This window comes from Falco punctatus (genome assembly GCF_963210335.1).
Source record: "Falco punctatus genome assembly, chromosome: 6".
Taxonomy (NCBI): domain Eukaryota; kingdom Metazoa; phylum Chordata; class Aves; order Falconiformes; family Falconidae; genus Falco; species Falco punctatus.
Genome location: NC_137585.1, coordinates 45,284,008 through 45,299,627, shown reverse-complemented (window position 1 = coordinate 45,299,627; position 15,620 = coordinate 45,284,008). Strand labels below are relative to the sequence as shown.

Genomic DNA, 15,620 nt, shown 5'->3' with positions numbered 1-15,620 from the left:
TTGAGTCCATTATGTGTTGGGGAGCGGTTGCTCTGAGTTTAACTTAATTAAATCAGACAACCTGAGACAAAAAGCAGTTAATGAATCGGAGGAGAGTTTTTAGCAGGAGAAGTGATAGTCACTGCCCCCCAGTGAGAAGGAAGAGAGACTTGCTGGCCGCTGTGGGGTAGAAGCAGGGCATAAGGAAATTTTATTCATCACAGGAACAGTAGTTACGTGCTTTTGTGTTGATTTTTGTTGTGTTTTGGAGTATCCAGCAGAGCTATGGATTTTAATGTCTAACTCTGCCTTTCTGAAGGTATGCTTAAGGTCTTCCTGGTCTGAACAACTAAAGCACATTTCAGAGGGGAAGATTTTTTTTTTTTTTTTGGCAAAAAGTAGATGCCGTTCCACCTTAATATTTGACTCTGTATTTATTTTATCTAGGAATATTTTTGCTAAATTTTTACTGTAATGTTACTCATGTCTGAAATCTGCTTGTCTGTATAGTTTAAGCCAGTACCTCCAGAAAGTTTTTGTAAGCACAAAACTTCCAGTGTGTATCCACAGAAGAGACTAAAAATATCTGTTCTGATGCTTCTCTGAAGCTGAGTTTTAGCTATGAACTGAGGTCCACTTACTAGATGTTCATAGAGAGTATCAAGATGAAGTTATGTATTTATCACTGTCAAGATTTTACAGTTGCAACTTTTATTGGCTGCTTCAGTCTTACAATGTAAAAGCTGCCTTCCATTTTAAATACAGAATTTTAAGTGAAAAATATCTAATTTTCCCTCTTTTATTCACTGATCGTATGATTTAAAATGCTGGAATACAGCCATCAAAAAATATTTTGAGGGATATAACATGTTGTTTTGGGGAACAAGTCATAAAGCATGACTATGCCAAGAAACAGTTAGTTCCCATGTTGGATCTCTGGTTTCAAGTTTCCACTGCAGTCACTTTGGATGCTAAATTGAATGTTTCCATGTACTAGGGACATTTACTTACAGTGCCAGCAGTATGTTTTGCAGATGAGTAAATTATACCCACCTCACCTCTTGCTCCCGGCCTGTAGGGGTGAGTGTGTGGTTAGTAGCTTTAAGAAGCTGGTATTTCTGTGTAAGCTGTAGACGCTCATTCTTATACTGGGAGGTTCCCACTGGAGTCCTTTGTGCTGACCCTGATGAAGATCTATTTGGAATTGTAAAGCTTTAGCTTGATTGCTTCATGGTGGAGTCCCAGGAGTGCTCTGCCTGTGCAGTATGGCACAGATCTGACTTGAGAGAGCGCCCATGGGCAGGCAGGACAGGAGACGGCAGCTGGTATCATGTGTGTGATGGGTTCTTCCAGGTCAAACCAAGTTAAAAACAATGTAAAGTCTTCTCAGTTCCTTTCAGAATACCTCCTGTTGATTTATTTTTTAACTCTCACACCAGTTTCTTACCAGCATCACCCAGGGTGAAGCAAGATGACCTTTGGTTTTAGTGGAATATGCGTCCACCTAAACATTGCACTGGAGTGTCTGGTAGCTACTACAGCACAAGATCTTGAGGGATGTGAAACTGCAATATTTATGGAGTGCAGCTAGTGAGGTTTTGGTGCCATATCAGACTTGTCTTAAAAGATCACACGTTGACCAGTGCCTGCTAAAGATAAGACAAAACTCTGAGGAGAGCAGAAAGCTGTGGGTGTTCCTGTGGCCCAGCCAGCCAGACCTCCCAGTGCTCCCTTCCCACTTCCCTGCAGGAGACCCCATCTGGTTCCTCTTCCTTTACCCCAACCTGCTTTTCATGCTTCTCTCTTGGATCCTCCCTTAGGTCTTTGCCAAAAAATAAAATTTTAGTGCCAAATATTTCTCTTCCTGTAGTTCTGTTTTTCTCAAAGCTTTCATTAACTGTGACAAGGTTTTCACTCTTTGTAGCATTTCTACCGCAGAAACATGTTTCATAATTCCCTTTTTCTTGCATAAGGAAAAGATTACAGTACACTGAGCAGTCTCTGAGGGGCATGCATGAAGCAAGACCTCTTAGGAAGGCAGGAACAATTGGCTCCTGATTCTTCTTGAGTAAAAGGATGAATTTGGGTAGGGCAAGCATGTGGGAGTTGAATTATTTCACCCCTGCATGAAACTTGTACAACTGCAAAGCAAAATTGAACGCTTGCTAGATCACACATGATTAGGTTTTGGTAGATCTGCCAGAATCTTAATACCTCATTTAAAAGGTAATTATAAAACAGTCTTTGTTGATATTATCAATCTAACACGTATATTTCTTTGAAAGTTTTTGATTTGATTTCTTTCAATTTTAAGTACTTCAAAGCTGTAGCATGTAGAGAATAGATGACTGAATTTTTACTGAGGATATATGTTAATCTTTGTCAGGATACAGTACTTGCTGGTGAACTAGGCGCTTGACCAGGGAATGGGAACTCGAGGGGGATGTTTTCTTGTATAGTCATACATTTGGAGCTAATTTTAACTAAGTAAAATAAATTGTAAAACTCCCAAGACTTGCATGGATTGAGGGTGCCATCTTGTGGTTGAAGAACTAAGTTTGTAACTGAAAACCAAAAATGACTGAACTTTAGGGGGGGGTTATAATACTTTCATTGTTGAAAAATATTAATCATAACCAGATCTTCTGTAATGGGCTACTTTTTTCTTCGCTTCTATAGACAAGTTTGGTGCTCAGGCAAATATCTATAATAATAAAAAATTTTGCATCAGCTTAAATATTGCAATATTTTGCACAATAAATATTTTTCACTTGCTTGTTTTGTTCTGGAATAATACATACAACATACGATTTGTCTTTGGGGAAGGCCAGTGCTTCAATAACCCTCTCTTCCCTGAGCAAGATATTATGATATACTTTAGTTATGGAAGCACTAGTTTTCCTTTTGTTATTGCTTTTACAGATTTAAAAGATTAAGTAGTAGATCTTTGTGGCATAGATCTGCCTGAAAAGCAGATTTACAGGAAAAAGGTGGGCTTTTCTACTTTCTGGTGCTGTTTATTTCTTTAACAAAACTATCTATTTTTTTTAATACAGATTATTTAAAGAATCTTTTAGAAGAATCTGCAGACTATAGGGATACTCAAGGTAAATGTCTCTTTAGATTAAAGAAATAACAGCTTACATACTTATTGTAATGTTTCTAAATGTTATATGCATGCAAAGTGCTTAGCCAGTAATAGAAACATTTTCTATTTAGTTCTAAGTTTCTCAGCAAGGATACTGAAAGACTGCAGACTTGTGTTTCAAAAACGTTTGGAGCTGACATTTGTATCAGCTTACTTTTGAGTGGAAACCAAGAGATAAGAGTGAAGTTCCACGGGCAGCTGAAGCAGATATTTGAGGCACTGCCACTGAAAGAGACAGTCCTTCCATCTGTAGACCTTTCATGATAGGCAGTCTGGTCTACCAGCTGGTCTCCCCCAGCTATGAGCCTTTCTGGCTGCCTCCTCACTCTTTGTGCCAGGACAAGTGTTTGTGTGGTGGGAGTGAACAAGATCAAGGAGCTGCTCTGAGTTATATTTACCCTGAGGAGTTCTCCAGTTTGACTTGTCACAAGTTGCACAAACTCAAGTGACTTCCACAAGTTTGCATGCATGTGGGGCAAGAGGAGATAAGGGGAAGGGAGAAGGAATAGAAGGTGATGGAAGAGGACAGTGCTACATGTTTCATGGTAGTTTGGGATTAAGCTGGTTTAGCTTGAGTGTAGCAATGCAATGGACATTCAGACTGTTTCCTCCTTTCATGTGTGTGCCTCAGCAGTATTAAAAATGCTGCCAGTCAATGTTTCAGTTTCATTTGCATGAGCCCCTGTCACTTATTTCAGTCTCTTTAGTGACATTTGTGCAAAGCCCATTATCTTTAGGAGGGTTGTGCAGATGTAGTTCATTGGACTGTAATAAATGAGTGCCTTCAATGCACTGAGCCAAGTTTGCTTTCTTACAGCTTTGTCTGCTGGTATAGTACTGTAAAACTTGTGAGTAAATACAATTCTTAGGAAATTTAGCCATATTTGTTTGATTATATTGAAAAACATAAGCCAAAATATTTTAAATGATGACTCTCTAAGAGACAGAAAAGTTTGTCTTGTACTCCTTACGGCTGTGAACAAACTGATGCTTGCACTGCACATTAAATAATTGACCACTTAAAAAGTGAGCAACTTAAATATATATTTACTTTATATTTTCTTGTGATTTCTCCAGCTTCTGCATTTTTTGTGGTTGTACCTTCCGTAGTATTTTTCTCTCACTTCATATGTCAAAGATAAAAGCAGAAGCTTAGTTGTAACAACAACTGTTAATTTTATGCATTTGACATGTTTGGTAGTCTATCTTTGAAACTGGGTAAGAAAAGAAAATCTGACCTTTACTCACCAAGACCTATCCTGTGATAATTAAGCTTAACTTAGTTCTAACTTTGCTTAGTTGTTTAATTCCATTGCAGCGTGGGGGGAGACTGAGTTTGGTTATCGTTCGTGTTCTTGGAAAAAAACCCAAACAACACAATTCTTCCTGATGACCTTCATTTGCATACATCACTCCAGCTAAGGGATATAAGAAGTGGAATGCTTCTCCCTGCCAAAACCCACTTTGTTTATGGACTTTGACCCTATGGATTATTTTCTGTTGTTGTTTAGATTAATTTAGTGTTGGCTGTGTAAGTGGCCCTGAGATTGTGGAACTTTCCCTTCAAATAACCAGCAAATTTTCTCTAACATTCTTCAATCTTTCTTGAAGTCAGTCAGTAAAATTTTAAGTTTTTAATGGATATAATAACTGATAGATGAAGGAAAGTATAACAAAAAATTCAGGTACTCATTCCTGTCTTTGTGAATTTAGCTAGATTTCCCTTCGTTTTCTTCCAAGTGGATGGGAGCTGGGGAGTGTTTTGGCTGGAGCAGCTCCAACATTTCCTAGTAGGAGGCCACCAGCTATGTTTCAGCAGGCTCAGTTGGCATCATAACATCTCTATCTAAACTTAAATTTTGATCAAATGCTCGATATGTGCTGTGCCTTTTAACTATTTGACTCCTGTGCTTGCATTGCCTTGGTTCATGAAAATCTTGAACAAAAATTCTCCTTAGGTTGACTTAGGAGAAGCTTTTTGTTTGCACAGTTTAGTCTTACATGGCTTCATGACCTTTTGAACCTTTCAGTTCAGAAAGCTGTATCTTTTAACATGCTTTCTTTCTGACTATGACCTCAACAGTAAAGGAAGTATATACATCCTACAGTACTAATACTCTAATGATTAACTGGAAAAAAAACCTAAGGCTTTGGGTTTACCTGGTTTACCTACCAGCCTTCTCTGTGGACTTCTAAGCAAATGTAGTTCCTTTATTTGAAGTGCCTGACTGCACTTCAGTTACTCAGAAGGTGCTAAATGCTTTAAAGACTGGTTTTATCAGAGCAGTTGTTCTAGCTTTCAGTTAAATGAGTCGTCTTTTTTTTTTCTTTTCCTTCTAATTCTACTTAAGTAAATCACAGGTTTTTGGATAAGATCCTTGGATGGATTGTGTCATATATACTCACTCTTCAGTAATTTACTAACCCTTCTATGTAAGCCCTTTTTGCAGTTACACTTCAGCATAGATTACAGTCAAGTTGCTATTAAATATCGGGACTTAATAAAATCCCTCATCTTTGCTAACTTTTCTCTTTCAGAGATATTTTTTTTTACTAAGTTTGAAATTTAGAAATTTATACTTTATACTGTTATCTTGAGGTGCAGGAAAACCAAAGGCAGAAGAAACAAACTGCAAAGATTGGGATAATTTTTCTAGGTAGCCTTCCATGACTGGCACGGGAGGCAGTTGTATAAAATGGAAAAAAACGTAATCTCTGTATAGCCTCAGTTAAAACGATGTAACTTTTCCGCTGTAAGTAGAGATACTGAAATTAAACTAATTCTTTGTGTGAGAAACTAGAATTTAATTTTGCTTGTACACTGTTTTTGATTAGCTGTAAGAAATGATTGACGCTGTTGGTTGAAGCAGTGACTTGCTGGGGCACACTTAGTAAACCATGATCCAAAGACTCTAGGATCTATGGGAAGTGCTCCTGAAGGCAGTGACTGTACAATCAGGTCCCTGAATTTCAGCATGATATGGAAGGGCAATATTGTACCTGTGCTTTACATAATACCAATGCTAACTAGTCTGTATAACCGAAGCATCATTTCTTCATCCTTCAGATGCTCTAGCTGTTGTCATAGAAGTTGCAAACCATGCCAATGACATCATGAAGCAAGGAGTAAGTATTTTGACTTATGAAGCTGGTTGATTCAAGCTTTTTCTCTCTCTCTTTTTTTTTTTTTTTTTTTTTTTTTTTTTGAGTTGGGGGTGGGTGGTTGGAGGGGGAAAAGGGGGGAAGTCATGGATGCAAGGGCAATTACTTACCTTTTGCTTTTTCTCCCTGTAGGATAACTTTCAGAAACTCATGCAGATTCAGTACAGTTTAAATGGACACCATGAGATTGTACAGCCAGGAAGGGTAGGTCCTCTAGGTGGCATTCAGCACACTGCAGTAAAGGTGCAGCACAGATGATATGCAAGAAAAGTACTGAAGCTGGCATATACAGAAAAGGAAAATGGTCCATCACTTAATTATTTGGTTCTAACAGTCAAAGGAATACTCTTTCCATATGTGTAGGGTTTTTCTTAGATGTTTATCTGATGAAAACTTAGAGGTTTTAGAATACAATTCTTTGCCAGATCTTGCAGGCAGGCTTTTTCCTCAACCTTAACCTTGTATTTGTCAGGGTTTCAAGTGCAGCATGGAAAACTGTAATGCAGCCATTCATACTCACTTTTAAGAGAAACCTAAGGATGAACAGCCTTTCTCAGAAAGGGAACCTTAAATCCCAAAACTTCTGAATCACCTCTTGCATAGTAATAGTAATGATGATGAAAAAGCTCATTTGTACAGCTTGTGCCCTGAAAAGCTAGGGTTTGAATTACTTGTTTTAATTTGGTAGGTCTTTTTGAAAGAGGGAACACTGATGAAGCTGTCCCGGAAAGTCATGCAGCCACGAATGTTTTTTCTGGTAAGATGCTGAGTGTGTTGCCGTGTGCCTAATGCTACTGTAATTTGAAGTGGTTGAAACATTACACTGCAAACGTAACTAACTGGTACCTTCAGGTAGTGGAAAAAATAAGCAGTTGTTACTGTTATACTTAGTTCTAATTTAGAGATCATGTGTTGCATATGTACTAATTTTAATAGAAAACTTTCTTGCTAAAATGTACTGGTTTGAACAACGCTCGTTTAGAAGTTGAGCTCATCTATGAAGAGACATCATCTGTGGTAGTGCAAAAACTAACACAGTTACTCCATCCCACTTAGCTTTACCAGGTCTTAGAAATTACAACTCTGCTGCAGCTATTGCATCCCTCCCGCCCTCCCTCCTTCCACCTTTCCTCTTCCTCTCTTTCCCCTGCACGAGCCCACTTGCATCCTGCGCGGAGCACTGGGCTGGAAGTTAGGTGCTGGGTTCACTTCCTGTCTCTGCTACTGTTTTGAAACTTCTGCGTATCTCTGAAGTTTCTGTTTCCACTTGAACCTGTTGTTTATCTCTTCTGTTTAGATAGTAAAGCAGCTGTTGCCCAGTGTAATTTGTGGCATTATTGGTCCGTGGTCCTGGCTGAAATCTATCTTGTAGTTACTGTAGTACAAATAAGTATTTCCCTAGGCAGTCGTGGAAAATGTATTTTGAGCTTGCAAGCACCTGTCTTATGCTCTGGAGATGATTTTGTAGCGTATAAAGCACTGAGATATCTGCAAATTGTATCACTTAAGGTGATGTTCTCTAAAATCTGGTGCTATCTCAAGCTAGCCTAGTCAGATGTTGCTAATTTCAGTGGCTCTAGCAGGGATTTCTTTGTTTTTACTTTTTGGTGTGGTGGGGTTTTGTTGTGGTTTTGTTTGGGGTTTGGTTTTTGTTTTTTTTTTGTTGGTTTGGGTTTTTTTAGATATAAATCATGCAGGCCAGTTTTTATACCTTTAGACACTTAAGCAGTGATTTTTTTCCATTGATCACGTTGTGAAGATTTAGTAAGGCTCGTGAAACATTTAGTTATTTTGCAAAGAACCTGATAGCAAAAACTTTATATGAGACAGTTCAGTTTCTGGTCTGTGTTTACATGCAGTAAATGAAGTTTGGATCTGTGTGTTAAACAACACAGAAAATAGAAAAAAATCTTAAATGCTGTTCAGTAAGTGCACTGAATAAAGTCAGTCTGGTAGAACAGGAAATAAACAGTAGATGCACATTTAAACTGGTAAAATTCACATGGTACATATGGATGCTTGTCCTTATAATCATAAATTGCTAATCTTAATTCTGCTGTCTCTGAGTTTCTGGAACTTTTTTGGAATGGTTAATGGTTTTGCATTGTTTTGAACGGTTAATTGTAATGTCCTTTTGAAGTAATTTTTTATAAGTTATGGCTGTGTACATGAGACTCAATATTTGTGTCCTTTTTGACAGCCTGTTCTTTGACATTCGTGCACTGTTTACTCATGTGCCAAATGTATATTTACACAAGGAGGATATAACTAGACACCTACTGTTCTCTAAATTCATACATGAAAATGTTTCTTGGGTTCTAAGTGGAATAATAGGAAGTAGAAGATGCCCTTCTGGACAGTTGATCTCAGTGCTGTATGAGTTCTGTACTTCCAGTAAAGTGTATCTGAAATTATCTGTCTCTAAATAGTCTTTAGTCATTAAAAAGTTTGTTTCTATATCACAGTTCAATGATGCCTTGTTGTATACTACTCCAGTTCAGTCAGGGATGTATAAACTCAACAACATGTTGTCATTGGCTGGAATGAAGGTGAGTCACTTGTTAAAATTACTCTTTCTCCAAATCTATTTAAACTCAGGCCTTCAGATTTTCAAAACACAATTGTGTTTGTTGTTGGAAAGAGATGTTAAAGATGCTTATATTCCAGAGCAGTCCTACAGGCTTAATGTTTCTTGCATAATGTGGCCTGTGGTATTGTTATCTAGGTTTCCCTAATAAACTCTATTGCCACAGGATCGTCTCACCTGCATTTCATCCAGTATCGTTCTACGCTGAAATACTCTGCCTGCTTAATTTTTGTCTTGGATTTTGTTTAGACTGCCTCACTTTTGTCTTGCAACTGCTTCTTATTGCCCACACCCAGAGGTTAGGCACCTCTGCCTGATAAGCTTCTGGTGGATCAGATCTCCATGGTTTACAGAGATCTGCTAACTGTGAGGGAAGATACAGCTTTTGTTTCTGAGCCTTTGTGAAAAGCATCCAAGTTAAGCCCTGAGCGCCCCTGGGTAGGGATAAGGGACATGCATGACCATATGTTGACATAGTCTCTGACATGACAGTTAGTGGGAATAGCAAACTGTCACCTTGGGCATCAAGTAACTTGTCTCTGGTCCTGTCAGAGAACAGCACCAAGTCCAGCTGCAGTGCAGATCTGGTGCCCAGGTACAGGCTTTCGCAGACAGAGCTGCAAAATCTCTTTTGCCAGCAGATGTCTTGTGGTGGATGAGAACTGCTCCTAACTTCTAAACCTCCTCATGTTTGAAACTTTGTTATTCAGAAGGGATTGGCAGGGTGATCCAGCCCTTGGGGGTATGAGGCACATGCTCACTCTGGGGTACACTGGTGAGCTACATCTTCTCCTGCAGTAGTGCCTTTTTTTGCCCAGTTGCAGAAGGTGCTTAGAGGGCAAAGGGCCTGGGCATGTTGAAGCACAGTGGGAGGTGTCTGACAGCTCTTGAGCTTCATTCCTCTGTACATCTCCAGTGCTTGTGTGGGGCCACAGTCAATTAAAATGGTAGGCTGCACATAATCTTACTGTAGCTGGGCCCTCTGGATTGGTGTATGATCCCCAATTTTTGAGATCTTTCCCTCCAATGTACCCCTTCTGCAATAAAAATGTAAGAATTTTTAAAGTAATTAAAAATAAAGCAACTATAAAAGTACTATTTCAGTTTGAATGTCGTATTTCCTCTTTTGACTGAAGGTTAGAAAGCCAACCCAGGAAGCATATCAGAATGAACTGAACATTGAAAGCGTAGAGAGATCCTTCATTCTTTCAGCAAGGTAAGTCTTTATAAAGTAATGATTTTAAAACCATGTGATTTCAAACAGGCCACATAAGCTTTTTATAGCTTATTTTGTATTTATGTAATGAAAAGTTACCCTTGGCTAGAGTAATTACAGAGTAGAGGGAATGAGAGATGGGTTTCTGGAAATAAGACAGACTTCGCTCTAGTTCACTTTTGTTCACATTCAAAATCTAATTTTGAAAATTTAAGTTTATTTTTAAATGGACCAGCAGAAAGGAAGCCTGGTCACATATAGTAAATTTCAGTAATACCATATGAATTTGTAGTTTCTAATACAGTTCACCCTGACTTGTAAGGAATGATGCCCGTTGTGAAGTGATGCACAGAAGCAAAAACACTATAATAAATGTGTCTGGTATTTGAGCACTTTGGGCTTAAGGGTGCAGCTGGTGGGGATTCTGCTGTCCTCAAGACAGTTAACTGTTAATCAGAGTGAATGTTACTCTTGCTTGGTTCAGCTCAGCTACACCTTCAGAAACTTTAAGTAAATTGAAATACTATCCTCTCACTGCCTTTCCTTGAGAGGTACAAGAATTAAAATAGTTTCAATTTAGTTAATTTTAGGCTTTGGTTTTCAGCATTTTTTCGTTCTTCCAAAGTTACTGATACGATCTGTCAGTGCATTAACAGGACAGGAGATGAAACATGACAATAAATTTTTGTATTATTATTGGTAACTGATATAAATTGGAATAAGTCATCCTGGTCTTCTAGCTAAAATAACAGTGTAATTGAAACAAGTAATAGATCTCAGTGAACCTGAAATTATGGAAATGGCAGAAATTACTGGAATGGTGCTTGTCTTTACCAGAAAACCAAATTCTCCATGTAGCAGCAAAAGGATACACGGCCACTAAACCAGAGCACCTCTGGTCTGTCTTCACCGAGGTGCCTTTAGCAAAGACGTGGTTTTGTGGATTGTTGTTTTTACTGTGTTTGAGTTGAAGTTTTATATGTTCTGACATTTGTGACAGTGCTGATACCAATGAAGAAAGACATATTTTCTCTTTCGTTTAGCAAAGCTGGGCAAGGGCAGACTGCTTCTGTTTGTGTGACCTTGTAAATACGGACATGAGGATGTCTGCACAAAGATAGCAGTATCTCTAGCTGAAGGGTTGACCAAGGTTAACTTTGTCAAAGTAGCCAGAAGAACTAGCTCAATTGTCTGAACAGTAGTTATTTATAACAGACTTGAAAGCAGTTTTTTAATATTTTTTGAGCAAGTTTACATGTTTCTTATGGTTCTTCTGCACATTGGGGAAAAAAATAGGTGCATTTCACTGTTTAGGTTATGGTTCTGCTCCAGTATAATATGAGCAGGTCTGTGCTGCTTAGGTCCCTTTATGACTGGGTGTTGCACAGATACATGAAGGTATTTATGAGATTGCGGTAGACATTGTGGATTTATCTCTGCTTGACTTGAAACAGCATTTCATTTTTAATTCAGATGTTTTAAAGAATTGAAAAAAATCATTGGAACTTGTGAAAAGTTTATCAGCTTGAAATACAACCTATTTATTTTCCACAAAACAGGACAGACTTGTCTTTTTGAGGAACAGATTATGTGGTAGATTAAAAGCAAGTCCTGTGAAACACATGCTGGTTCACAGGGGAAAACCCCCATACATAACATTCTCACCAAATTGTGCAGCGTTTCTGACATGTTTTTGTCTTGACCTTGAAATTACTGGCATTAACCTCACGTTACCAACTAAAGCTGCTCTGCTTTGCTCTTTCATTTTTAGTGTTATTAATCTTGCATCTTTGGAAAGCATTGAGCTCTGTTATTTTATTCTTGCTGGAAGCTATGTGTATGCAAGAACCCTGAGTTACACAACAGTGACAGAGAGAGGTTGCATTTGCTTGGGATGAACGAGGTGCTGGGGCCTCGGGTGTAAATGACAGTTTTCAGATTATTTGTCTGTAAGCTAAACCTGGGTCTGTTGTGATGTAGGAGGGGAAACAAGTGAACAACTACCAGCAGGAGGTGCTTGCATATATTTTTTCCCAATTAATTGTATTATTTCTATTGATAAATATCCCAGATGTGAAGAGAATGGGTATCTTGTCAATACAGACTGCATCTTCCTTTTAATGATACCTCATTCTAACAGCTGCTTGGCTCCTATGTAGTAAAAATTTCAATTACAAAACATTTCAAGTTAATCTTACAGACATCGGAGACAAATTTCACTTCTGTGTTTTTTCAAATAGTAAGCATTATGTGGAGTGTACACCAAAGAGATACTGAAATGATCTTGGGGGCAGAGATGGGGAGGGGAGCAATTAAGCTGGTGGGAAAATGCTAGTAATAAACAGTAAGCCTGTTAATAACAGAAGTATAGATTAATGCCTAGACAAGAGTCTTCGTCACTTCAGGTTTAGTTTTATGACTGCATTAGTATTCTGCTTTATCTAGTCTGGCCTGAGGTTTCAGTTTTCCTGGGATAGCTGTAGGAATATGTATTGTTTTACATGGTACAATGCAGTATTGAACTAGAAATCTCTCAATCAGAGAAACAAGTTAGCACATCTGCATGATGCAGTGCTGTACAGAAGTAAAGCTTTGGTCCTGAAAACAGTAATTGTGCCACCCTGACACGGTCTGAGGCCAGCTGGCCCTGTCCCCCTCAGTAAGGCTAGCAAAGAGCTACCCTGGGCAGACAGGGCAGACAGCTGCATCGCTTCCCCTCATATAAGGTTAGCTCATGCAAGACTAGCTCAGCTGGGAGAGGTCGCCTAAGGCTCTGATCCTGGGAACAAGAGGGGGGTGTTTCTGTGAGCCCTCCTGGGACCACCAAGCTGCTTTGCTCCATTGGGCAGCTATGACGTGTGCCTCTAGCACAAGTTTGCCAGTAATAACAATTGCTGGGGCTCTCAGCAGTGCAGTTGAAGTTTTCTCCTGTTGTGTTAAATCTTAAATAATTTTTTTAAAAATAATAATTTTAAGAAAAGCTAAGAAAACACTGCAATTTTAGTAAACAAAATGACTTTTGGAATGATGCAACAAATACTGGACCTTTGGTGAGGGTAGGGCTGCACAGCTGCAGGGGGAGGGCTGGGACTTAGAGCAGAAGAAACACTGCCAATTTTGCTGCAGCAAACCATTACGTCAATTCAGTTGCCAATGGCACCGCCTTTGCTCTTAAGTTCTGAAGGGTGGTAAACAATCACTAGGAAATCTACCAAGTGCAAGCTCCCTAGTGAAAGTATCTCATTGTGCAAGCAGCCCCATATGTAGCAATCCCCACAGGACTGGGGGATGCTTAATCTCCAAAAATGGGGCCAACTTTTAAATTTAGTTATTTAATGCACTTATAGAAACATAATTAAATGTAACAGATTTTGAAAAAGCCAAAGGAGTTGATTAGAGTTATGAATGTTACATGGTTAATGCAGTCCAGTTGTTCTTTTCGGTTGAGAAACCAAAGGTAAATAAACTGAACAAAAAATGTTCCACTCGGAGTGTGAAATATTAGGACAGACAATAATACATGCTTTGCCCCTGCTTTTATCTTATTTCTTCTCCCTTTGTTCTGATTTTGTTGCTGTGTGCGCTAGATCAGGGGGTTTTGCCTCATGCCTCACAGGCTTCTCCTGTGTTTACTTTACCAGATTTGTCCTCTCTGATTCTGTAGAGAACACAATTTCATCCAGTTCAAAACCCTGGCTCACAGTATCTTCCTTAAAGGTTCAAAGATGATCAAAGCTTCCATATTCACCTACAAAAGCCATTAAGCAATAATTGGTGTTGCACACCCAATTTGTGTAGATCATTGCTTTCTTCTTCCCTGACTTCCCTTTTTGTGTACGCGTCACGTTCAATTCCTTGGCTTAAACAAATTCATTTATTTGATATTATCTAAGAAGTGGGGAATAAAAAAAGTGTTGGTGGTAGATGCTGGTTTAAACTTTAGAAGCCCTTTTTAAGCTGGCATGGCATCTTAAATAAGCAATCCAGCTGTTCCTCTGCCACAGAACTGCTTCTTCCTCCCTTCCTCAGAGCACCTTCCATGGTGCTGCACAAGTGGTTGTTCAGCTGCGTGATGAACCCAGTTGGGAAACTGATCCAGAGGAAAGGCAGATTGATGGCTGGCTTTAGCAAGACCTGTTTCCAGGTCCAGCCCACTGCACTTCTAGCCCGCTGTGTGTGTTCTGGCACAAGGGTGAATAGAAGACTTCCTGGGTGAGAGGGCATGTAGGCTGCCCTTTGCAGCAGCAGCATGGATTGATGTTACGTGAAGTGGTGGTGTGCCCACGGTCAGAGGACATGCTTTGGCAGTGTATGTAATCCAGTATAGCTGCAGGCTCCTGCTGTGCCAGGCACTCCTTGTTTTCCCTACTCCCTGTGCCATGCCCCTGCAGCCTAATGCTTTCCTTGCAATTGATTAGTGATCCACCAGCTGTGGGATAAAGAGATACATTAGGCTTCTCTGGTTTTCGCTTTGGGTTAGCTAATCCAATGGAAAAAATTGGAAAAGAAGAATTATTTGGAAGCATCATGACCTGGTAGGAGCAAACAGTCGGGAGCACAAGGCTGGGAAAGAGCATGTTTTTTCTGACAGAAGCTTGGGGTTTCGCAGTGATGGGTACAACAAACTGCACCCTGACACGGAAGGAAGGAACGGGGGGAAAGGCTTGCTGAAATTTCAGAGTCCCTCTCAAGAGGGAGGGCCCATGCCTTTTGTCTGGAGCACCATTTACACCAGTACACTCAAGCTATTCAAAGGTCCAGGGAGAAGGAGGGAGCAATGACACGCAAGCCTTGAAACAATTTTGGAAGGAGAGGGAGGGAGTCTACATTATAGCAACAGACACAGAAATCTTTTTTAGTATTAATCAACACAACTGGCACCATGTGGACAGTTAAAATGCCAGTTTCAGCAGGAACTGGCATATAAAACTGAAATCGCAAGAGAGTTAAGTCAACGTGTAATAAAGCTAATGGAATTCTAATCAACACTTGCTTCTGAGTTTTAAATGTTAATACTAATAAATTGATATTTTTTTTTACTCCAATAGTTCTGCTACAGAAAGAGATGAGTGGTTAGAAGCCATCTCCAAGTCAATTGAAGAATACACAAAAAAGAGAATCACATTTAATCCTAGTAAAAGTCTTGAAGAGGTATATCACACTGTTATTGTTGGTTTGTTCCCTTTTTGAATATAAAGTTTCTTTGCAGATATTTAGAGAAACAAGAGGCATTCCATGATGAATAATAAAACAGGATGGTAAATAAGTGAACAGATGATAGAACAGAATGATATAATGTTATGTACTTCATAAATTTAAAATTATTTTCTTAAAGAAAACCCCAAACTTGCTTTCTCAACTATCTTGATAATCTTGCTAACAGAAAGATAAAATGAAAAGTCTTTAAAACGTAGCAGCTAGCAATATAAGTAGGCTGGTAAAGCTTGAAAGTCACACACCCTTTTGGAAGTAATTAAATGCAGCTCTGTCTTTCAGACCATGACAGTTTGTCAGAGACAGATTTCCAA

General features: G+C 39.1%; 1 protein-coding gene across 1 annotated transcript in view; it reads left to right on the top strand.

Moving 5' to 3' along the window:
* FGD6 (FYVE, RhoGEF and PH domain containing 6) overlaps positions 1-15,620 on the top strand; it is a 74,995-nt gene that overhangs the window by 46,211 nt on the left and 13,164 nt on the right. Inside the window, exons 9-15 of the mRNA XM_080392604.1 lie at positions 3,036-3,086; positions 6,195-6,253; positions 6,422-6,493; positions 6,978-7,046; positions 8,755-8,838; positions 10,013-10,092; positions 15,141-15,243. Coding sequence (XP_080248730.1) covers positions 3,036-3,086; positions 6,195-6,253; positions 6,422-6,493; positions 6,978-7,046; positions 8,755-8,838; positions 10,013-10,092; positions 15,141-15,243 — 518 coding nt within the window. The remainder of the gene's footprint in view (positions 1-3,035; positions 3,087-6,194; positions 6,254-6,421; positions 6,494-6,977; positions 7,047-8,754; positions 8,839-10,012; positions 10,093-15,140; positions 15,244-15,620) is intronic.